General features: G+C 31.1%; 1 protein-coding gene across 1 annotated transcript; it reads right to left on the bottom strand.

Moving 5' to 3' along the window:
- Positions 1 to 377: 377 nt before the first annotated feature.
- Positions 378 to 26,828, bottom strand: LOC134710598 (eIF-2-alpha kinase GCN2-like). Its single transcript, XM_063570972.1, has 10 exons — positions 26,724 to 26,828; positions 25,894 to 26,018; positions 25,182 to 25,284; positions 23,577 to 23,750; positions 22,843 to 22,923; positions 22,263 to 22,447; positions 18,296 to 18,423; positions 17,390 to 17,550; positions 16,073 to 16,183; positions 378 to 938 (listed from the first exon to the last, which is right to left on the bottom strand). The coding sequence occupies exons 1-10, from the start codon at positions 26,826 to 26,828 to the stop codon at positions 774 to 776; spliced, it is 1,338 nt and encodes a 445-aa protein (XP_063427042.1). The 3' UTR covers positions 378 to 773.

Raw genomic sequence — 26,828 nt, 5'->3', positions numbered from 1 at the left:
TTTTTTGAAGCATCAATTTCATTCTAATTTTCTCAGTTTGATTCTGATACAAATTAAAGGTATTGCACAAGATCATGTTTTTTCTTGCAATTGCTGAAGTATGAAGAAGGTTCATGCTTTCTGAGTTTATCAGCTGATAGCTAATAGCATACTTTGTACCCATTTTTTTTACTATTTTATTTATTATATTGGTTTTGTTCACGCATCAGTGTAAATATAATGGAATTTGATGAGACTGTTGTAAGAGTGAGAGGTTTAGCACTATAAAACCAGGTTCAATCCACCATAAACATTTAAAAATGCCTGTACCAAGTCAGGAATATGACAGTTGTTGTCCATTCCTTTTATATGTTTTGTCATTTGATTCTGCCATGTGATTAGGGAATTTCCTATTGAATTTTCCTCAGAGTTCAGTATTTTTGTGATCTAACTTTTTTTTTTAGGATTAGCAAGCATTGTTTGCTATACATACAGCATTAATCTATTTGGTATTGCCTCTGAAATGATCTATAATGTATGTTTTGTCTCGATATGATTTAACCATTTATTGATCCAGATAAAAACTAATTGGTATTTATTTATAGTGGATTGGGAAACAAGTTTTGCAACTTTTTTCCACATTGCGTTCCTAAATATCACTTGTCAAACATAAAGATATTGCTTTTGTTGTCTGTTGTGCTGTTAGATTGCTGTCAAATAGACAATAATTAACCCCCATCCCCCCATTAATCATATTTAATTGAAAAAGCACATTAAATAGAATTTGAAAAACATCAGTTACCTACCCTTAGATATTTATGTACCACATCTTTTTTGTGTAAATATTCTAATCCATACAAAATCTCTTCTGTGTAAGCCTTGATGATATCTACTGACAATGGACGTGATTCTGTTATATGTATGTTGAGACTCGCACCTCCAGAGTAATCCATTAAAATCTGTTTGGAAAAAAATAAATAAGAACAATTGTAAGGTCATGAAGGTATAGAAAGAAAATTGTATAAGAAAAACTACCTCAACTAAAAACTTTAATCTGAAGCAGAATGGACTAACGGACAAACAGACAGTACAACAAACTGACAGACAGACGAACCGACGCACAGACCAGAAAACATAATGCCAATAAATTGGGCATAAAAATGCAAAAAAGAATTCCTCATATTTAACACAGTTGATAACAGTACCAGTTAAATTGGATAAGTTGTAAATATGCATAAATGATACAAACGCATCAACATATATTTCTATGTAATTAAAACCAGATGCTCCGCAGGGCGTAGCTTTATACGACCGCAGAGGTTGAACCCTGAACGGTTGGGGCAAGTATGGACACAACATTCAAGCTGGATTCCACTCTAAATTTGGATTGTGATTAAATAATTGACACAGCATAGGTTTCTGACACAGAATGAATGTATTCAAATGAACTTAAAATTTTTGTTTTCTCTTAGAGCAATTCACTATGCTGTTGAATATTAATCCTCTCAAAAAAATGTTTGAAGAAATTTTCTTTTTATTTATGAAATTTCAAATGAGAAAAATTGAACCCAATTTTTTATTCACATCCCCCCTTTCCCTTATTCCAAAACTAATTTCAATTAAAATATTCTAATGGAGTTTGCAACAATTACTACTCATTTAAATACATCATAAAATATTAAGATGTAAAAAAACTGCTTGTTATCACTGAATGGTAAAGATTATTTAAATTTACCAGTTGGTAGTAAAAAGTGAATATACATTGTATATTGTATATAACAAAGATTTAAGTTGATTCTGGACAAAGAAAGATAACTCCAATTAAAAAAAATCTTGCAGATATTTCTTGCTTACTATACTGGACAAAGAAAGATAACTCTTAATTAAAAAAAAATTGCTATTTCACAATATTGTGAAATTAGATATTTCTTGCCATTGCACAATACTGTGCAATTGAAAAGACTTGCTATTGCACAATACTTAATATAATAATTTTAGATCCTGATTTGGACCAACTTGAAAACTGGGTCCATAATCAAAAATCTAAGTACATGTTTAGATTCAGCATATCAAAGAGGCCCAAGAATTTAATTTTTGTTAAAATCAAACTTAGTTTAATTTTGGACCCTTTGCACTTTAATTTAGACCAATTTTAAAACTGGGCCAAAAATTAAGAATCTACATACACAGTTAGATTTGGCATATCAAAGAACCCCAATTATTCAATTTTTGATGAAATCAAACAATGTTTAATTTTGGACCTCGATTTGGGCCAACTTGAAAACTGGGCCAATAATCAAAAATCTAAGTACATTTTTAGATTCAGCATATCAAAGAACCCCAAGGTTTCAATTTTTGTCAAAATCAAACTAAGTTTAATTTTGGACCCTTTGGACCTTAATGTAGACCAATTTGAAAACGGGACCAAAAATTAAGAATCTACATACACAGTTAGATTCGGCATATTAAAGAACCCCAATTATTCAATTTTGATGAAATCAAACAAAGTTTAATTTTGGACCCTTTGGGCCCCTTTTTCCTTAACTGTTGGGACCAAAACTCCCAAAATCAATACCAACCTTCCTTTTATAGTCATAAACCTTATGTTTAAATTTCATAGATTTCTATTTATTTATACTAACGCTATGGTGCGAAAACCAAGAAAAATGCTTATTTGGGTCCCTTTTTGGCCCCTAATTCCTAAACTGTTGGGACCGAAACTCCCAAAATCAATACCAACCTTCCTTTTGTGGTCATAAACATTGTGTTTAAATTTCATTGATTTCTATTCACTTTAACTAAAGTTATTGTGCGAAAACCAAGAATAATGCTTATTTGGGTCCTTTTATGGCCCCTAATTCCTAAACTGTTGAAACCAAAACTCCCAAAATCAATCCCAACCTTTCTTTTGTGGTCATAAACCTTGTGTCAAAATTTCATAGATTTCTATTAACTTAAACTAAAGTTATAGTGCGAAAACCAAGAAAATGCTTATTTGGGCCCTTTTTGGCCCCTAATTCCTAAAATGTTGGGACCAAAACTCCCAAAATCAATACCAGCCTTCCTTTTATGGTCATTAACCTTGTGTTAAAATTTCATAGATTTCTATTCACTTTTACTAAAGTTAGAGTGCGAAAACTAAAAGTATTCGGACGACGACGACGACGACGACGACGACGACGCCAACGTGATAGCAATATACGACCAAAATTTTTTCAAAATTTGCGGTCGTATAAAAATCTAAGTTCATTTTTAGATTCAGCATATCAAAGAACCCCAAGGATTCAATTTTTGTTAAAATCAAACTAAGTTTAATTTTGGACCCTTTGGACCTTAATGTAGACCAATTTGAAAACGGGACCAAAAGTTAAGAATCTACATACACAGTTAGATTCGGCATATCAAAGAACCCCAATTATTCAATTTTGATGAAATCAAACAAAGTTTAATTTTGGACCCTTTGGGCCCCTTTTTCCTAAACTGTTGGGACCAAAACTCCCAAAATCAATACCAACTTTCCTTTTATGGTCATTAACCTTGTGTTTAAATTTCATAGATTTCTATTTACTTATACTAACGTTATGGTGCGAAAACCAAGAAAAATGCTTATTTGGGTCCCTTTTTGGCCCCTAATTCCTAAACTGTTGGGACCTAAACTCCCAAAATCAATACCAATCTTCCTTTTGTGGTCATAAACATTATGTTTAAATTTCATTGATTTCTATTTACTTAAACTAAAGTTATTGTGCGAAAACCCAGAATAATGCTTATTTGGGCCCTTTTTTGGCCCCTAATTCCTAAACTGTTAAAACCAAAACTCCCAAAATCTATCCCAACCTTTCTTTTGTGGTCATCAACCTTGTGTCAAAATTTCATAGATTTCTATTAACTTAAACTAAAGTTATAGTGCGAAAACCAAGAAAATGCTTATTTGGGCCCTTTTTGGCCCCTAATTCCTAAAATAATGGGACCAAAACTCCCAAAATCAATACCAACCTTCCTTTTATGGTCATAAACCTTGTGTTAAAATTTCATAGATTTCTATTTACTTTTACTAAAGTTAGAGTGCGAAAACTAAAAGTATTCGGACGACGACGACGACGACGACGACGACGACGACGACGACGACGACGACGACGACGACGACGCCAACGTGATAGCAATATACGACGAAAATTTTTTCAAAATTTGCGGTCGTATAAAAATTGATGGAGACCTTTGCTAGTCACATGACCAATATTTGTTGTAAATGGTAAATGTCCTTTATGATGAGTTGACACTGACATCACTAAAATTATAATGCTCTGTTGCCATCTTAATTGGTAACAACAAAAACAGTGCAAATTTTACTGCACCAGATGCACATTTTGAAATTCAGGGCCAATCTGTCTAAGAATAAGACCATGGTGAAAACATAACAAACAAAATCCAACTGAAGTTTGAATTGATTTTAGTTTAAAATTTTTAATGAGGGATGAATATAACATTTGTTTATTTTCCTGTTTGGGTTTTTTTTCAGCCATGTTTCGAAATTCTTCTGAATTTCCTGATTCTTCTGAATTTCCTGATTCTTACAAAATTTGGCACTTTTAAATATTTCATCACTTCAAAGATGCTCAAAGCCAAAAGATATGAAAATCTAAAACCCATTAGGCAGATGAAACCAAAATGTACAATAAAGAAAGTAGTCTAAACAAGAATATTGGATAAAATCTTAAGTTTTTGCCTCAAAATTCTTATTACGGGTTGTGAAATTTTGTCAGATCCATCCTTAATTAGATATGTGAGTTATATTGTCAATTTAAGGTGCTCTTGTAATAGCAAAATATAAAAATATCTTCATTAAAAACAATGACTGTAACCCACTATAAAACAGAAAATAGGAAACCAAAAAATCTGTCATAAGTGACTCTATTTGAAACATCACATACATGATAGAACATGGAAACTAACAATTTTCTTTACCAGAAATTAGTATATTCAAGCAAAAACAAAGATTTTAATATCATATATCCCTCGAAAAAGGAAACCAGAAAATTTGTCATATGTACCTATATTTGGAACATCGCAAAGATGATAGTAATCATATTATACGGATACTGACAAAATTTCATGTAGAGAAATAACTATCTCCAGTCCAAAACTTAGATATTTATCAAGAAACCTCTGAAAACAGGAAACTTGAAAAATTTTCAGATGTAATCAAATTAATACATTTTTGTCAATATTTCTCAAAATAAATACTGAATGACAAAACTATACTGATGATCTATATATTAGTGAAAAACTTCCTTTTAAAACAAAAATCTTCCAAAACTTGAAAAGTTAATAATATATATATTATGATACTGTCAAAACCTCTTTTGCAAACTTTTTCAAGGTATGGATAAATATGAAATTATGTATAAAGCCTGAAGGGTGGCATCATAAATATCGGTACGATAATGATAAATCTTGGCACTGATCATAAAGGTGCAGATATATATGTATAAACAAGAATGTAATCAAAACTCTAATTTGGCATTAAAATTAGAAAGATGATATCATAGGGAACATGTGTACTAAGTTTCAAGTTGATTAGACTTCAACTTCAGCAAAAACCAACTTTACCAAAAACTTCAATCTGAAGCTGGACAGGCATTATGGAGGAATGAATGCACACATAGACCATAATACATAATGACTCTAGGTTAGGTATAAAAAAGGAGATGTGGTATGATTGCAAATGAGACAACTATCCACAAAAGCCCAAAATTAATGAAACATAAGCCAAATATACAATTTTGCCTTCAACAATAAGCAAACCATATACAGTATTGTCAGTTAGAAAAGGATTGACATGACAAAATGTGAAATAATTTAAAATAGAAAACCAAATACCTGATTCATCAAAAAAAAAAAAAAAAAAAAACATATGACAGGCAGAAACCAACATCAACTTATTACAGGATTCTTAATGAGACAGACACATAAAGAATGTGCAAAAGTTAATTTATGAAATAGGAAAACTGGACACTTTGTCATATGTAACTCTATTTTAAAACTTATTAACAAACAATACTGTATTCGGAAACAGACTAAATTTTCATGATCTGAAATTTAGATATTTATCAAGAAATTTCTGAAAACAGAAAACAGGAAAAGTTTTCAAATGTAGCAAATTAAGATTTTTGTCAATATTTTATAATTTTATACATAAATCATAATTATGGTTATGATTTATATCTTACTCAAAACGCTACCTTTTCAAACAAAGTTGTGAAATTTTGTCAGATCCTTAATCAGATGGTTTATTCCTTGAATGCCAACATCCTTTGATCTACCGACAATGACAATTTACCTGTAAAATTATGTTGGCGTTCAAGGAATAGGTGCAAGTAGTTATCACAACAAAAATGAATGCTTATCAAAACAATCATACTAATTAAACAGATAGGTAAATACAGGTAGCTAAAACAAGTTCATGTTTTTCAAGTTTTCGAAAATCATGTGTTGCTGTTACTGCATTCAGTTGTACTTAAAAATAAATATGGATTATCTTAAAATGCAACAAAGTCAACATGTGCATATTGTCATGAAATCCAGTTTGTTCAAATTCTCTTTGGACTTCAAGGTTTTTTTTCAACATTTATATAGTTTTGTGTGCTGTAATTTCTCTAATATTACTTGATGGAATTTCTTGAAATTTTGTATCTCAGGTTAGATAACTATGTTTTATTTTGTTCAGTTTGCAATTGTTCAGATATTTTTTTTTTTAAATATATCTGTATGCAACTAAAATTTCTTTGATATATCTAATAAGTCTTATGTAAATAAACACTTCCATTCCCAAGTTATCTTTTTTTTTTAATAGAAAGCAAGAAATTGTAAAAACGTTTTAATTTTATTTATTTCTTTAAAATTCATAATTTTAACCTTAAAATCTACCATTTTTCTTATCAAAAAGTAATAAAATGTTGCAATTTTATCAAGCTCATTAATTATTTTATACTTTTAAAAACATTTAGATAGTTCTAAAAACACCTATTGTTATTATATAAACATCCATTGAAATATTTTTGTTGGCATTCAAGGAATAGGTCACACATAAAATGTTGGCATTCGAGGAAGACACCAATCAGATTTGTGATGTTTTAAATGGTGTTATATCATGTATATTGTCAATTTTAGGTGCTCCTGTAATAGCAAAATATAAAAATATCTTCATTAAAAACAATGACTGTAATTACCCACTATAAAACAGAAAAATAGGCAACCAAAAAATCTGTTATAAGTATAACTCTATTTGAAACATCACATACATGATAGAATACGGAAACTAACAATGTTCTTGACCAGAAATTAGTATAATTAAGCAAAACAAAGATTTTAATATCATAAATCCCTCAAAAAAGGAAACCAGAAAATTAGTCAGATGTCAGATGATAGTTATCATAATATACGGATACTGACAAAATTTCATGAACAGAAATTACTATCTACAGTGAAAAATTTAGATTTCTATCAAGAAATTTCTGAAAACAGGAAAGAGGAAGATTTTTCAAATGTAAGCAAATTAATAAATTTTTGTCAATATTTCTCAAAATAAATATTGAATGACAAAACTATATTTATGATCTATATCTTACTGAAATTTTTCCTTTTATATCAAAACTAAAAAAAATTAGATATGGACCATGCTCCTCCCTCCCTCCCCTCTTTCCCCTTATACTGCTCTGCCATATGCATGGGTATAGTCTACATATTTTAGATTTGACGAACACATACAACTTGAAATTGTTATGCTGTCTGTAAGTTACAAATGATGCCCTGTGTCATATGGTATTTTGAACCCCCTAAAAAGTTAACCCGGTTTCAAAATACCAAATACACCCCCTTTTATGGCATTAATTTGAAATTAGGATTTATTGACAATGATTAGATAGGAAACAAGTCATTTAAAAGTTCCTGTATTTCATTATGACATCGCAAGGTGTACTTATACCCTGGGGTCAAAATACCATGGGGTTCAAAATACCATATGACACTGGGCTCACCATAGGATATTATGAATTTAACACTATGTATAATGATGAAATTATAGGAGGAGATAGCCAGATAAACCATGATCTCTTTATGCAGCTAGTACAAAAAAATCAAACTACCTGTTATTTTCAAAATATTTAAACAAAAATCTAAATCCTATGGCCAATGCACACTTCCATTATAAATGTGTTTGAACATCCTACAAAAATAAAAATGTTAAACCTGAATCTCCTAAACTGTGGGATGAGTAAGCCGTTCAAACAATGATCTCTTTTTGCAGCTTAAGTACTAAGTATGACTAAGTCCAACTACCTGTCATTTTTAGAATATTTGGGGGGGAAATCAAATCCTGTGGCCATACAATCACCATCATTATGTGATTGAATATTCTACAAAATATTAAAACTGTATCTCATAAACTGTAGGCAGAGATAGCCAGACAAACTATGATCTCTTATAATGTAGCTTGGACCAAAAAAAGGTCTAAGTTCAAATGCCTGTCATTTTCAGAATATTTAAAAGACATCAAAACCCTGTAGCAATGCACCACTATGTGCATGAACATCCTACAAAATATTGAAGTTGTACCTCTAAAACTGTAAGAGGAGATTATTAAACAGACAAACTATGTATCCAAATCCAGATGGACAGATGAAAGGACGGAGGTACAAACAGACAGACGGATTGACCGGGGTTAATTAATATGCCCCACAACATTTAGTCACATGTGTTTAAAAAAAACGTTAACAATATGTATATCATGATTCTATCAAAACTTCTGTTGCAAAGACTCTTTAAAGGAATGGATAGAATTTAAATTCTGTATAGCTATTATGTTTAAGTTCTTTCAGAACCTGAAATGTAGCAGAAAGAAAAGATTGTTGAACCAGGTTCAATCCACCTTTTTCTATATTAGAAAATGCCTGTACCAAGTCAGGAATATGACAGTTGTTATCCATTCCTTTGATGTGTTTGGACTTTTGATTTTGCCTTTTGATTTTGGACTTTCCTTTTTGAATTTTCCTCAGAGTTCAGTATTTTTGTGTTTTTACTTTTTGATACTTATTCATAAGTTGAGTTATTCGTACTTTATAAGTATCCTCGTGTATTGTATTTTCGGTCTTCTAACATATTTTTCCGAATTTCCCTGTTATATGTTTGAACAAAGACATACCTAATATTTTGAGAGTCGCTAGTATACTTGTGCATAAAATAATTGTATCGAAAATATATTTCGATCTTTAATTTTTTTTTTTAAATACACTATCATATTAACTTAACATTAACCAAGAAAACTAAAAATTGACCAATGAACCATGAAAATGAGATCAAGGTCAAATGAACAATGCCAGGCAGACATGTACAGTGAACAATTCTTCCATACAACAAATATAATTGACCTATTGCTTATAGTTTAAGAAAAACAGACCAAAACACAAAAACTTACTACTGAGCAATGAACCGTGAAAATGAGACCAAGTAAAATAAAACCTGAGCAACTGATAAAGAGATCAATAAAATACTTCCATACACCAAATATAGATGACTTATTGCATATAGTATTAGATAAAAAGACCAATAAACTATGAAAATGAGGTCAAGGTCAGATGACACCTGCCAGTAAGACATGTTCACCATACAATCATTCCATACACAAAATATAGTAGACTTGGTCCGAGTACACAGTTATCGTCCTTTGATTTTCGTTGTTCACGAATATAGTCCTTAATGTGGACAGTGTGTTACTTGCCAATTTTTGTTATACCCCTTCCAAATTTAATTCTCCATGTTTTATGCCTCATATAGCAAGTTGGGGGGTGAAAAGACACTGTAAAAAAATTTGGGTCATAAATATTTAGGTAAAGTAGTAATTAGGTCCAGCTGAAAAAGGTCAAAAATTAGCACTTCGGAAGCTGTCAAAAGATTTCAAGACCCCCTTAACACAATATTGTCAATATTTTGAGTTAGAGCTGATGAAGTTTTCTATAATTTTGATATAATTTGTCCCAAAAGTAGTACAACACACTGTAAAATGTTATTGAGAAAGCGCAGGTGGGATTTTTGTTATTTACATTTATTGTCTAAAAGAAATGCACTACGAAATAACTGTGTACTCAGATCTAAGAGGTGAAATCAGGAAATACAGAATCTGTACTTTGGCAACTTCCCTGAATGATTTGATGGTGTCAATGTGTCAAATAGCATAAAACTAAAGGATTTAAACTTTTATTTGATAGAATTTCTGCAAAAATGACCAATTTTGGCATTATATGGTCAAAATAAGCATTTCATAGCTTTTTCAATTTTGATGCATAAGTGGCATTTTGACTTTCTATCTGACATGTTTTCATGTGTCAATTTTTGTGTTTCTATGATTTAATCCAGTTGTATTACTCATTTGTGAACTCTGAATCTACAGAAAAGAAGATTATCTCTGACAATATGAGCAAAGTGTGTTGTATAAATGACCCTCATCTAACGCCCTGTTTGGATCAAGTTAAATGTGAGGAGCATGGTACATAAAAGTTGAAGTCCATAATAAAGACCTCACTAAATTTGTATAAAAAGCACGTAACAATGTCTTTTGTACCTGTTTCATTTCACATAATATCTTTCTTTACCTCTGTAGGATACCATGTGGTTCAAATATAAGCCTGTTGAGACTAAAATTGCATGCAAGTATTTCACTAAAAAGTGAAAAATCTTTGTATCAGACCATGCTGTCTGCTCAAAAAGTTGAATGTAAGAGGCTTTTTGTGCTCAGATTCATTGTATCATGTCACCTGAGTATAGAAATGATAGAAAAGACACAATTTTTTATTTCCTATAGCTTCAATATGCATTTTTAAATGTAAATATGTGCAATGGCCTAAATTGACCCTAAATTATTTTTAGTCATACTTGGCCTAAGACCCTTTTAAACTAATATGATATGTTATTTGTAAGTTTTCTTTCCATTTAAAGTACATTAAGTACATATGTAAGGATTATTTATAATCAAAAAGCTTCACAAATTTAAAATTGCTGGAAAATATTACATCTTCATGTAAGGCTCCCCTTCATTGGAAAACCTCCATTTTTAGGCACAGGCTCATATAAATTTGACTTTTGAAAAATTATGCTAAGTCTGATATATAAAATGAGTACTCTATTGCTTTTAATACATGATGTTTTATATATTAAGGCATTGTAAAAGTATTTTTTTGCCATATTTTAATTTTAAAAGCCCCAAATGTTGATAGTTGAAATTTCTCAATTTTAACGTCCAAATTTAACACGTAAAGTTGAATATAGAATTAATCATAGTGTCTATAATATATATCCTATTGCTATGAAACTGTGTAAGCAGTCTTATAATATATTAAGCTTGTGTCATACCAAGTTTTATAAAGATTGGTCAACTTTTTCTATCCTATTAGGTCCGAGTACACAGTTATCGTCCTTTGATTTTCGTTGTTCACGAATATAGTCCTTAATGTGGACAGTGTGTTACTTGCCAATTTTTGTTATACCCCTTCCAAATTTAATTCTCCATGTTTTATGCCTCATATAGCAAGTTGGGGGGTGAAAAGACACTGTAAAAAAAATTGGGTCATAAATATTTAGGTAAAGTAGTGATTAGGTCCAGCTGAAAAAGGTCAAAAATTAGCACTTCGGAAGCTGTCAAAAGATTTCAAGACCCCCTTAACACAATATTGTCCATATTTTGAGTTAGAGCTGATGAAGTTTTCTATAATTTTGATATAATTTGTCCCAAAAGTAGTACAACACACTGTAAAAATGTTATTGAGAAAGCGCAGGTGGGATTTTTTTTATTTACATTTATTGTCTAAAAGAAATGCACTACGAAATAACTGTGTACTCGGACCTACTTGTTGCATACAGTATAAGAAAAATAGACAAAAACACAAAAACTTAACTATAACCACTGAACCTTGAAAATGAGGATATTCAGAGGCTGTAGTTTGTTGCTGTATATCGCTTATGGTTTTCATTCATTATTTTGTACATAAATAAGGTCATTGGTTTTCAAGTTAAAATTTAAGTTTTCATTTGTCATTTCAAGGGCCTATTATATTGGACTATTATATCCAACTATAGAGTATGGGTTTCACTCATTGTTGATGGCCATACGGTGACCTGTAGTTGTTAATGTATGTGTCAGTTGATCTCTTATGGAGAGCTGTCTCATTTGCAATCATACCAAATCTTTTTCTTTTTCCTGATATATATCATGCATTTGACTTTCCGTATCATAAGCCTGATGTCATTTATGAATTTTTAATATATATATATATTGTTCTCAATCATAGACATTACTTTCACACAATCAGTAAAAATCTAATGACTCCTGTTATCTTGTTTCAGTTTCTTATTAAAGGAAGTAAACATTTGTATTTAACATTTAACATGTTGAAAAAAAATCATAGAAGGAATAGAAATATCTGAGACACATCTAACAAAAATGGCGTCCTCCCAGTCGGTTAAAAAAGGTCAAGTTCCTGTAAATTGTAAATTATGTGAAACAAATAGAACAATTCAGTGGAAATGCATGGACTGCAGTATACTGATGTGTGGTTATTGCACTGACAATGTACATTCAAAATTCAAAAATGCAAAGGATCACAAAATCATCAGTATAAAAGACGTTGGCATGTATAGAGAAGAGATGGATTTTACTAACATTAAATGTGCGGAACACACCGAACAATTCTCATGTCTTTACTGTAATAAATGTCAAATCCTTGTGTGTCCAACCTGTATTACAAAAGTTCATAAGAAGCATCATTTAATCGAAATTAGTGATGCATACAACATCAAAGTTAACATATTAAAAAAAGGACAAAGTAAAATGGCGAAGAGTAATTCTACAATCAACGTGAAGATAGACCAGCTCAATAAACTAGTGGCAGCTGAAAATGTTAAGTATCACAAAGAAAAACAAAATATTCAAAGTCATGAGAAAACCGTAAAGGAGCAAGTAGAACAATACTTTAAAGAACTCAAAAATAAATTGGAGCAGAGTCATGAAACTGTTTTAACATTAGTCAAATCTTATCTTAATGCTATATCATTATTCACAACCCAGAAAGAGGATAAAATCACAGAAGTTCAGAACTGTATTGACCTTTCCAATGCTTCTGAATTCTTCAAAGAGGTCAAGAAAATGGAGAAATTCACTGAAACCCAAGAACCGCGAACCAAGCCTAACTATAGTTCTTCCCCGAAATTTGTTCCAGGAAATTTGAACCAATCTCACATTGGATCGCTACAAGATGATGGGAACTTGTCAGCAGAAATAAACATCTCCCTAGTCATCAATAGAGAGTACCAGACTGAACTTGATGCAATATTCGATGTATGTCCATGCCTTGACCAGTCAATTTGGATAAGTTCTAGTAATTATGAAATGAGAGTAAAACCTGAAGGAATAAATCTGAAGGTGATGTATGAATTTAACATTATAGTAATTGGAATGGCAGTTACCCCATCCAATCAACTCCTTCTCTGTCTTAAAGACAAAACAAGGTTACAACAAATCAGCAGTAGTGGTGAACTGACTGATTCTATTTATGATGTAACACCTCTACGTCCCAAAGCCATCCATGTAATCAGTGACAATAAACTTATAGTAGCAGCTATTAATGATAAACTAAAAAAAAGTGTTCTGATCATTATGAACAAGAAAGGAGAAAAGGAAGCTGTATATGAACATGATAAACATAATCAACCATTATTTACATTCACTTTGGGTATAACCAGTACTAGTACTGGGAATATACATGTAGTGGATAAGATTTCAGATGACTTCTGTGGTAAAGTAGTGATTTTAGGACAAGGAGGACATATAATAAACCAGTATATAGGTCATTCAACCATTAATAAGAGTGAACCATTCAAACCAATAGCCATTGTGACAACACCAAGTGACAATGTTGTTGTGGTGGATCCATATACTGGCATCTTACACATCCTCAATGACAATGGTCATTTGATTTCATATTTCAATACAAAGGACAAAGGAATAGAACGTCCATATTCTCTTGCCTTCAACACAACAGGACAACTTTATATAGGATGTAGTAAGGCTGTAGGTGATGACTCTAAAGAAGCAAAACTGTATGAAATAAACATTGAAGGATTCTAAAACATTCAAACTATTATGGAACAGAAACGTGTGACATAGTATAAGGCAACATGTATAACAGCTTACAAATGAACTTACAAGAACTGATTAGACCAATACCTTGTGTTAAACTATAACAGTCAAGAAAGACTTTTGCATCTAAGCACTATATCTTTTCCTTTTTATTCAAAATATTACTTGTCAAGCATACTATGAATCTGTGCTATATCCAAAGATCATAATAAAAAATCAATTTAATTGATAGTGAAATTATTTTTAGCTTTGATATCAAACAAATATCAATGAAAGGAGACATAGTGTATTGACATTACGACAGCCACTTAAAAAAAAAAAAAAAGAGATCTAAACAATAGAAATATATGCATCAACATACAGTCTTCAATGATAAGTGAATATATCAGAATTATTATCATAAAATAAAATCAATTGTAGAAATAATTGTCAAATTTACTAGCAGAAATTTTTGGTTTGATGATTGGTTGGTGATTGCATTTTGTTGGTTGTTCCAACATCCAACATGATCAAAGGATATTTTCTAAATATTGGTTGGTTGGTTTTGACTTTGGATATATATGGTGGATGAATAATTGATTGATTATTTTGTTGATTGATAAGTTGATTAATCGTTAAGCAGTTTTCACAGGTGGAAATGAAAGTTCATATTAATCAATTAATTGATTGATTAGTTGATTTATCGTTTAGCAGATATCACAGGTAGAAAAGTTGATTAATTGTAAATATGAAAGTTCATATTGATCAATTGAAAGCTTTTTATTTTTGGAGGAAGCAGGAGTATCATCGGAAGTATCAGAACCATATGAACAATTACTGATTGTTTGATTGATTGATTGTTGGTATTTAACACCACTTTCACACATGGCTATATTATAGTGATCAGTTTTATTTGTGGATGAAGCAGGAGTGCCAACAGAGACCCATCAAAAATCTGCCCAAATTACTGGTTGTTTAACCTATCGATTGTTGGGGTCTAACACCACTTTTCTGACAATTGGCTATACCACGGTGATCAGTTTTATTGTTTTATTGAACAGTGAGGCTACTGTAAAATGTGGGCATAAGTGATCAGATTGAGATGAATTGTACTGGAACATTCAAAAATCTTTGCTTTGATTGTAAATCATGAAAAATGAACTGACACCCAGACTCAAGGATCCAAAAAATGAATATGAGACATGAAAAAGAAAAAGGGAGCCAGGCCCCAAAAAATCCAACAGAAATGAGATGATCCACAGACTTAAGGCTCAAAATAGCAATGATCACTCATTTTACAAATAAAGTTACTACTGTTTTCACACATTAAGAAAAAAAGTGTGGTGTTTGGCATTCGATAGGAACAATGCATTTCAAGGGTATCATATGAACATTCCACTAATATATTTTCCAAGATATTCTGAGCTAATATCACAATTTAATAACAGGTACATGTAAATACTTATCAGCAGTATAATTGAGATTAAAATGCAGCATTTTGATCAAATAGGTCAGGATTTTCCTGTTACACATGTGCAAATACTGAAGCTGGTTTGTATCTACACTAGTAAGGAGGATCTCTAAGGGTGTCTTATTGAGGGGGTCTGATCCCTGATCCCACTTATTGATTAGTGAGAATTTTGTATCACGCTTCTCGTTGCCAAAATAGCACATGTAACTACCCATATCCTGCCTGACTTCCTTTCCCGTTTTCACACTTAATATGACTTTATTGAGTCACGCTTAAAAAATATCTGTCAATTCCGCATCACGCTTAGACCCCAACGAGTCCCATCTTAAATATGTTCTGTTATAATTCATTTAACCAAAATTCTGACATGTATGAATTTTTCTCAACAAAATTGCTAAAATCTTGATTCCTCCTCTCTTGATAATATGAAAGACATTTTTATAAAAATATTAACTTACATAAACTGTACATTTCCCAGCTTCCTGTAAATATTTTATAGCTAAGTAGTGAATTAGATTTTTATGTCGTAATCGAATCAAGCTGTGTATTTCTTGTTCAATGCTTGTTATCTGGAATAAAAAAGCAATAACTTTAATGCCAAATTTGTATTACCATTTGGATATCTGCAATACTCGAACTTTAGACATCTGTAATACTTGAACTTTGGACATCATAAAACAATCACTTTTTCTTAAGTTCATTAGCTATTTTCTCTCATTAATTCAATTTTTACAGACATGTCTGCCTTTTCATAATGTACAAAGAGGGATAAGGTGTATTATTATCAACAAAATACATGACATCACATAAAACACCAAACTTATCCACACCTTCTGGTGTCACCAGGGGGTGGATTTGAATGGGAACATGTAGTTGGAACCCCCCCCCCCCCCCCTTTGTCCTGGGTTAGGAACCCCCTTTTCAAAATGACTGGATCCGCCCCTGGTCACTATTGTAACAAGAACTTGCCTACCCTTTCACACCCCTGAGTTCACCTTCTCTAATCTTCTATCTAATATCTAGGGGAAAGTTGTTTGTTTCTATGTCTTTATTCTCTGAATTTTCTTAAGTCTCTTTAGTTTTCATTTTCTCTATTCTTTCTGGTTATTTATGTCATTGGGTTGCTGTCCCATTTACATATACCCACATTTCTTTTTATTCAAATGTAAAAAATAACATTCATACAAAGTTACCAACAACTGCAAAAAAGATATGCAAAGACAAAAAAAATATATTCAAAGGGAAATAACTGTGATTTTTAAATGTAAATTGGTCACAAGTGAGACATAAAATTGAGAATGGAAATGGAAATGTGTCAAAGAAACAACAACCTGACCATAGAACAGACAATAGCAGAAGGTCACCAATAGGTCTTCAATGCAGTGAGAAACTCAGGTACCGGAGGCGTCCTTCAGCTGGTATATATACAATACATGTTTATTGTTGGACAATATAAAAATAAAAATATAAAAGCTTTTCTCCTGTTTTGTAGCGAGTACATTTTATGTTTTCAAAAATGCACTTACGTTGATTTTATCCTGCAGCTTGATCATTAGTAAGGTTAAATCAAAATCATTGCCTATAATTTTAAAACAAATCGACATAGTTGAAATGCGGATGAATGTTCATGACAAAATTGCAGCATGAGAAAAAGTCTACCTAAAGCTTGAAGGCATGTTGTCCTCTTAGTTTCTTATTAGTCTCAATTTTTTTTTTCCGATTTTTAGTTGTCCTCCATTGACATTGACCAATTTTAACTCATTTCGTTCATTTACCTGTTTTAAGTAAGTAGCGCCCTCCTTATCTTCATAATCAACTCTTTGGGTTCTCTTCTGTTTTATATGGCGCCATTTTAAAACCCATTCTGATATAGCTACTAATTCTCCACTTGCTGTATCTATCCCAGCATACACTGTACTACCATGGACACTATGACCTACAAAAACATATGTTCTCTTAAAATCCATTTGCATATTAACTGTGAAGGAGCCAATTATCAATCCAATCATTAACACAAAATAAATAAATATGGATGAATGGACATTCAACATCAAAAGACAATAACAGTTTCAAAAACACTCCTTACTGTCCTGTGCTTTGCAGAAAAACAGTAAAGCTGTGGTGTTGTGGTTAGTGCTTCGGACAACAAACACAAAGGTACCTGATTCGATTCCTGTTTTGGAATGAAAATTTCAGAGACTGAATTTTCGGCTCTCACTTGACACCATTTGCAAGTATGATCTTAAGGAAACGATGATAGTCTGTTGGAAGGGGATGATAAATGGCTGACCCATGTTAAGAGAGAGACATATCTCTTACACGTTGGGGACACCCTTGTAGATTTCGAAAATTAGCAGGCTTATGCCGCTACAAGGCAGCACTTGCACCTGAAAAGTGGAAAGGGATTAATATAAGTTGCAAAACTCGTTTCCCAATCCACTATAAATGAATATGTTTAAAACTAGTGAAGCAGTGAAAACAAAGGCTTCTGTTAGGTATCAAGTTCTGCCAACTGATATACAGACTATTTCCTGTATAAATATCCAATCATACTTTCAAGAAAATACTATATTTTCCCATAGAAATTTTAATGACAAATTCTGTACATTTGTTTATGAATAATTGTGCATTTACCCATTTCACACTTCTAGACAATGATCTGAACAAAGTGAAAACATTACCTAAACATGTGCCTCTATGTATTGTTCTTTCTGATTTAGTATTGAAGGCTATAACCACTATCCCTCCAGTATGGTCTTTACATTGGTGATCAGAATCATTGTTATCTCTTAATGGGGTACTGGTCCTCCTGAATATATCAAAATTGAAAATGTAAAATAAAATAATTTTGAGGCTAAAAAATCACTCACTTGGATACCAGCATGGTTACTGAAAAAGTGCAAGTGGGACATACTACATGCATTTCATGTTCAATATCGTTGATTCCAAAAAATTTCACTTCCTCAAAGTTTAAAAAAAAAATCAGATATATCTTATCATGTGACACAGCAGTCCATCTGTTTGTTATGCATTTTTTCATTATTAATTATCATTTTTAAAAGTTTACAAGCAATCTGTGCATAATATGATAAAATAGTACATCAGAAAACTTTTCTAAAATATAACAATTATCTTCCATTGTATATATGTGTAAATAAGATTGGTATTTTTATTTACATGTATATGAAGCAAATTAAATGTGTAAATGCAAATCTTGTGAAAATTGTTTCAGATAATGGCCTTACAAAATATGTGTACCTTCCATTGTTAATACTTATTAAATGGAAACAATGAGCAATTAATAAAATTCCTTTTAATAGTGGTATGAGTGCCAATGAGACAACTCTTCATCTAAGTAATAATTTGTAAAAGTAAAACATTATAGGTCATAGTACAGTCTTCAACACAGAGCCTTGGCTTACAATGAACAACAGGCTAAAAAGGGCCCTAAAATGACTAGTGTAAATCATTCAAATGGAAAATCAACAGTCTGAACTATATCAAAAATTAGAAACAAGAAAAACTTGAACAAGCACTGAACATCAGGTTCATGACTTACATGTATGTGAGGAAGCTATATTTTCTTAGTCTAGTTGTCATGAATGGAAAAAATATAAATATTTTATAACAAATATATTTTGAAATGTAGTGTGTTTGGTCTACCAAATGAAAATTTGAGAAATATGAGAATATAGGATCAAGTATGTGTATGTACATGTAGGTGCAATTCCACCAAAGCATAGTATGTCACATCCGGTTGCATACGAAAAAGGGTAAAAAAAAATTACCTTAAATTTGACAGTTATAGGAAATTCATCCATATTAGCTTGCATTAAAAAATTCCTGAATTTTTGTTTAGTCACTCTTTGAATATTTTGCTGTATTTAACTTCTTCTTTATGGAGAAGACTATACATGCATAAGTTTGATCTCATCCCTATTACATTTTGAAGCAAATAAAATATGTTTAAACTATTTGAATTCTTCGATTACTTACAGTACAGTTCAAGAGTACCAACTCTCCCACACCCTACACCGAGGAAAATGTCGGAGCCACTCCGACAAACTCCGATATTCCTCCCAAAATGTTGGGAGGATTACCTGACAGGTAAAGGTTGAAGTAATAAAGAGTTATATTTCCGGTCTACTGTACCAGTTTAAGTGTCAAACAGGTGTATAATTTTAAATGTCTTTTATACTAATTAAATTTCATTTGTGGTAATAAAAACTAAAGTCAAAATATTTTCGTATTTTTTGTCAGCCCATCTAAAAATATCTTAACCTTAATGTACTTGCTTTAAAAAAAAACCGATTATAAAATATAGCGGGATATGTGAAAAACAAAATATTCTACTTCAAAGTTAAAGTCTTTATTTAAAAATTATAAGTCTAAAAGTTTTATATATGCAAGTAAAAAGGAAAATTTATTCACCATTCATTAGACAAAATGATTGCCCCGTATTAATTGTGTAAATCTACGGCATTTTCTTTTTACGATTATCTAATTGCTGGAATGAATAAAAGATTTAAAAGCAAAATGTTGTTGTTAATTCTTTCAATTGTATTTAAGTTTTATAAAAAAATGAAAACTACTTTATTTTGACCTCGATGTCTTCACCAGTAAATTAATAATGAGCATACTTGTGTAAAAATAACCTGTAACTTTCGCTAAATTAATCTGAGCAGTTAAATAAAATTACGTGTTTGAAAGTTTTGTATATTCAAGTTAAAAGGAAAATATTATTCACCATTCGTTATGCTTAACAATTACGGCATTTTCGTTTTACGATTTGTTGGCAGTACAGCAGAATAATAATACATTTCCGTTACAACAGGAATACTTCCAGCTGCATTAATTCGTCTTTGTTTAATATTAACTTTCGCACAATGAATGTAAATTTGTGTATTTTCAACAAAAGATTTTAAAAACAATTCCACGATACACATCTCAGTTATCAACAGTTTGGGTTGAACTTGAACTTGACTTACTTAACAATGTTAAATGCTAAAAATAGTTAACATCAATGTTATCCACAGCACGAGTTTTTTAAAGGGCGGGAAAAAATATCGCGTACTAGTAAACTCAGGTGACCTTTCTGGCCGACCGTGGGAAAGTCCATTCAAGGTTTCTAAAGTTGCAGAACGACATTTTTGTGCAATCGTTTTGAGGCTCCAGAAGGTCCTTTTACAATTGATTTATCGGGAAAATATAATTCTTATCCGAATAAACGTGAACACATTTTTAACTATTTGAATTTTAATGTTTTATCTTTCAAAAAAGAAAGTACATTAGTTATATGTCCATGGTCAATAATATAGATTTACAGTTGGTGATGTATTAATTGAAATTATGATGGAAATTGTGCGGGGTGACTGATTGTATTCAAATGACAATAATCATGATAATACGATAAAGAAATGACAATAATCATGATAATACGATAAAGAAATGCCAATTGTAGGCGGTTGGGAAATTTTGAAAATAAAATGATGACTGATTTAACTGGAATAGAATATTATGATGGGCAATTATGAGGTTTGATAAATTTTATTAATAATTAAAGGATTAGTGACCTATCGGATAGCGATAAGCGGATTACTTATCATCACAACTTTTAACATCTTTTGTAAACGTAAAATGATTGGGCGTCATAAACTTGTCAAACACCGGTAGAATTATAGTACATTTATAATATAATTAATGTGAAAATATTTTTCACTTTCCAAATTCAAATGACGAAATTGATATATAAATTATAAATACTTTCGTCAATTTGAAAACCGTTCCGTAAAATGCGAAAATGACGAGCACTATCAATATCACTTGAAATTATTTCCTTTGTCAACAGAGTTGTCATTTAACAGTTTCTGTTCGTAATTTGAATTATTCAAGTCTGTATAAATGTACCGAGGTGGTGAAACATCATATTTTACATTGCTCAATAAATTAAGTTTACTTGATAATCCGATGAATCGGGTTACCGAAAAAAAACATGATTTTATTAGCCAGTTGATTTTTTAATAATGAACAATTAATGCGCTGATATTGCTTATTGAATAAGTTATAAAAGAAACTAATTGTGGCAAAATCGTCCTTGCTGAAAGAACACAATGTATGACCTGACCGGACTGTAATAGAAACACAAAATAACAATTTTCTTCATACTTTTTCGTATGTACGTTCTATTTTAAAGATAATGGCATAAGACACAAATATAAAAGATAATAATTATCTTATTCTAAATGATATTGTCACATCTTTATCTGTCAAAGAAAGGAAAACATTTGTTCAATTTATAATACCGTGATTTTAAAGCACACCTGTGCAACCAAGATCGATTAAATGTTCAAAGGTAAATTATCTGGGTAATCCAATTATGTTGTCACGCGTCGTTAATTTGAAGTACATCCGATGGGCAATAAACCAATTAACAGCCACGCGGTGTTGGGAGAGAATCTTTGGAGGATTTTAGGAGTGAAATCCGCGGTACTCGGTGTGATTCCGAGAAAATCGGAAATCGGAGAAAAAAGTTATCGAATCGATATTTTTGAACAGTACTGTATTCTATCATTATACAACCACATTTTCTCAATAATATTCCAATTCGATTGCTAGTGTACATTAAATAAAAATATAAAAACCACATACCTTCTTCTTTTATCCTGGTTATATTTATTCTCATTACTTGGCAGAACAATTAAGAGGGAGGGTGAATGAGACATTCTTGGTCTTCTAGGAGTACTTGGGGTACCAATTGGAGAACATGTTGGTACTTCTGTAATAGGGGTAGCTGGTACAGCTTTCTCTTGTTCTGTTGGTTTCTCATCAGATATCTAATTATAGAAATAAATAGATAAATATATAGATCATATCAAGAAGATCCTGCTACTAAAAGATTTGTTTCAGTGCCATAATTTTTTAAATTTATGCAAATAAAATTGGGTAGCTATATTTATTGAAGATATTTATTTTCTGCAGTCAAACATATTTTCTTTCTCAATTTTAATATAAAGTGTAAAACGCATTGATGGTTAAATGGCTGTTATACTGAATGTCCAACAGCAAATATTTCAATAATATTTAACATGAAAATTTGTTAGGTGAATATTATTTGTACTTTGACAACACATTGGGATGGACAGATAGATTCATAAACCAGAAAAACATAATACGACCCCAGAAGTTCTATGATAGACATATTAGAAAAATATAAACAATTGAATTGTACCTGTTTGGTCTCCTTTATTTTCTTTGTTTCTTCTTTCAGAGCATGTTGTCTCTTCTGAATTTCATCCTCTAGAAGCTGTCTCTGAAACAGGCAAAGAACAAGATTTATAATTGAATGTATAAAATGCATATGTGTGAAGTTGAATTCAAGTTAAAGTATAAAATGAACCATTACCAAATATTTTACTTTCCATTAATATTTTACAAATCATCAAGACATCTGATTTATTTAAATGTAGAGCCCTCAGTATTTAACACATCATAATACAATGATGAATAGGATTAACAATCATAATTCCAGTAGAAAATGTTACTTCATCTTGTGTCTTCTTTTGGGCTATTATGGATTCATTAATATTCGTTGGATATTTCATGAATTTCGTGGGTATGTGAGAACCACTAATATAGATGTTCAACGAATAACATATTTTATTAAGAAATGAATGCAGACTTTGCCACAACCACGAAATTAAATATCCACGATATGCAAGTTTTCCTCTAACCACAAAAGTTGGTATCTACGAAAATAAATGAATCCACAGTATTGCAAGGAAGCTAGTCAGAGTTTGTATTGGTAGAGGAAGCCGAAGTGCCCAGAAAAAAACACTGACTTTTTAAAGGAAAACTGGACAATCTTAGTGCTAATTCATTTGAGAATAACTTCATGGTTTTAAAAAAATATGGTTTAAGGTCAAAGACAAATCACTGAAATAATTAAACAAAAACATCAAATACCTCTTTTTCTTCTTTTCTTTTCAGGAAATCAAGTCTTTTCTGTTGTTCTAGTTTTTGTTTTTCTTGTTGTTTTAATTGGTTACTCAACATTTCTTCATAAAAAGATTTCTGTGGACCTTTGTAGTTATCACGAAGAAATGTCTGTACATGTTGAGCTAGTTCTAGAACCATAACCTGAAAAGGATATAAACACAGAAATGTCTGTACATGTTGAGCTAGTTCTAGAACCATAACCTGAAAAGGGTATAAAAATTAATTCTGTACATGTTGAGCTAGTTCTAAAACCATAACCTGAAAAGGATATAAACACAGAAATGTCTGTACATGTTGAGCTAGTTCTAAAACCATAACCTGAAGAGGATATAAAAAAAGAAATTCTGTAACATTTTAAACATTTGTATATAATTTAATTTTGGATGTAACGCGTCTTCTGATTGGCTGACGTTATTTTATTATGAGCCCATAGACATAATTTAGTCATGTGACCGTGACGTCATCAACTTTTTTCATGGTTTTCTACGGTTTAAAATGGAATTTAGAATTAAATTAAAAGAAATGACTGTAATATTTTTTCTGTCTATTCGAAATAACATAAAAAATTTGTTGCACACTGTTAAATAACCCCCTACGCGCGTTATTCAGTGTGCCCCACATTTTTTATGTTATTTCTTCATAGACAGAAAAATATTACAGTCATTCCTTAAATGTATATGAAGTATTGTAAAGAGATGTTTTGAATTTGTTGCAATTGGTCATATAATCTTTTAATTTTATACTAATGGTAAACAGCTACAGTATATAAGAAAATTAACAGCATTTCCCTGTGGTTTATCTACAATAAAATTATGTTTACAAAAGAGCTACTATGAAATTAACAATAATTAATTCTATTTCATACAATACTGATATGAAAAAAACAAATAAATAAAGAATCATGTAAAACAGTATTATGTTAAAAAGTGGTATATCTTAATATGGGATTTATTTTCGCTATAAGATAAAATCATGTAAAAATCCCCTTGAGTAAATTTGACATTTAAAAAAAAGGGACAAGAACAAGAGAAATTTTTTATCTCCTACACAGATGTGAAAGGCTCTGTCACAACCATTTACATGACTTAATAAAAAAGGTGCTGCATTTTTTCCAAGAGTGCAAGCTTTATAATTCACTGAGATTATAATTCTAAGAAATTGATAATCAATATTTTCAAACCCGGTGTAAACATGAATTTATGAAAGCTACATATCTGGATCATGATAAATGAAGTTTAGGCTTTAGTACAGTATTAAGTCTGCATCTAAATAAAAAAAAATCAATCAAGACAAGAGAAAAAGTAGTAAAAGTTAAGTGGAGAAACAGAGTTATCCCTCTTTGTACTGATTGACTCTACATTTGTATATTTGTTCTCAATATTTTAAAAGAATGTATATAATGTTAAATGTAGATTTCTTGTTATGTCTTTTTAATTATATAAGTATTGAATAAACTAACAAATATTCTATCTCTTCAGTCAATAAAATTTCAATAATAGCACAGTCACATGACCAGGCTTTAATAATTGTACAAGTTTTAAGTTATTCTACATTGCACATATGATAAGTTACCTCTCCAACCATTGATTTGGCTCGTTCTATAAGTTCTGTATTCAACACAGCAATTTGTTCATTAGACAGTCCTTTGGCATTTTCTAGACTTATTTCTGGTACTCTTTAAAATAAAGACTTGTACAGTATTACATCTTTGAAGATATTTTATAAATCAAACAATTATCTCCCTTGTATACAAATGAAAAGAAAAAATCTCTAACACAAAAAAACACATCATTAACAAACCTTTAGAAATGTAAAAACTGTAGAGCTAAAGACTTTTTTTAACTGGTGTGCTAACTTTTGTCATTTAATTCATATTTAAGAAATTAATTTGTATTGTTTAATTTATTTGTTGGGTTGCATTCCTACAGAAAAATATCATAAATGTACACTTGTTTTAATTTCTGTGATTTTGAATACTGAACACTCTCTGGACGAATTGGTTTACTTGTTTTATTGCATTGTCTAAATGATGGTATGGTCACATCTGTAGCTGTTTTCATGACAGGAAACTGCAATTTACAACTTAAGATAGATGGGTGTAAATATTATATTGTGTACGTACCATTCAATGTATGAGTCTCATACAAATTGCTTGCCTGTGTGGTCACTTTATTTTGAAAGGGTCTTCCCCTTGGATCATTTGTATCATATACATGCATGTTTTAGTTAATAGTCCTAATACATGTACATATTTATCTGTATCATTTTGTTTTTTTAAACTTACAAATCAGGATATTTATTTGGACATTTTATAACCATATGGATCATACTATCACTGTCAGTCGTCCCAGCTACACTTTCTGACTGCTGCTGTTTCAACACCAAACATATATGCAGAGGTCTCTCAACCTAAAATACAGACCAACATATAAATATATTTATTCAATACTGGACAACAAAAGGGAACTTTCTGTTACAGTACATTAATTTGGTTAATATTTACTCTTTTTGTGGTGATTCACTCTGTAATACCCCTTCCTTACGTCTAACATTTATTATATATACCATACATAAACCCAACCAGCAGTTACTTGTAAGACAACCTTCATGTATTTATACATGTATAGCTAATTTTGGCTGAATTTTTTAAATACATGTATGAACCTTCCTTCACATTGTATTTACTCAATCAGTTTGGTGGTCATCCTGAATCATGCATAATGTGGTGAAATTGGACCTTAATCTGGGGATTCCGTAAGCTAGTTATAGATGGTTCTTTCCAGTACATGTATCTGTTGCGGGGAAAAGAAGACAACACAATTTGCCTTCAGACACTGGTCGGCCATTCCATTTGTTTTGCCTTGTATAATAATCAACAGTTCACAGTAACATACTTATCAATCATGTCATAGAGATATTACAATAATATTTTTTTGAACTAATAGTAATATGCATTTTTTCTATTGGAGTTTTAATACTTTTACGGCATATACATGATATATTACCTAGACAGACACAGGAGAGACTTGTGTGTAAGTAAAACTGCTTTAACTTGCAATAAATACTTGTATGAATTATAATGCATAGCCCATGTCGTGTACAATATACATGTACCTTCCATGCGACCTTCTTTCTAAGATCGACAACATCGTCCATGTAAACCGCTTGCAAAACTTGCCATTCCTCTTCTTGTCGCTGAAGAAGAGAGTCGTCTGCCAT

The sequence above is a fragment of the Mytilus trossulus genome, chromosome 3, assembly GCF_036588685.1.
Source record: "Mytilus trossulus isolate FHL-02 chromosome 3, PNRI_Mtr1.1.1.hap1, whole genome shotgun sequence".
Taxonomy (NCBI): Eukaryota; Metazoa; Mollusca; class Bivalvia; order Mytilida; family Mytilidae; genus Mytilus; species Mytilus trossulus.
Note: the sequence above shows the minus strand (reverse complement) of the source record. Positions and strands in the feature narration are given on the sequence as shown.

Bases quoted from the DNA above. Each gene is read 5' to 3' on its own strand.
- LOC134710598 (XM_063570972.1), bottom strand. From the start codon at position 26,828: ATGGCAGACGACTCTCTTCTTCAGCGACAAGAAGAGGAATGGCAAGTT. The intron at 26,019-26,723 runs GTACATGTATAT...TCTGTATTTTAG, and splicing joins GAAAGAAGGTCGCATGGAAG to GTTGAGAGACCTCTGCATAT. The intron at 22,448-22,842 runs GTACAATTCAAT...TTCTATAATTAG, and splicing joins AAATAAAGGAGACCAAACAG to ATATCTGATGAGAAACCAAC.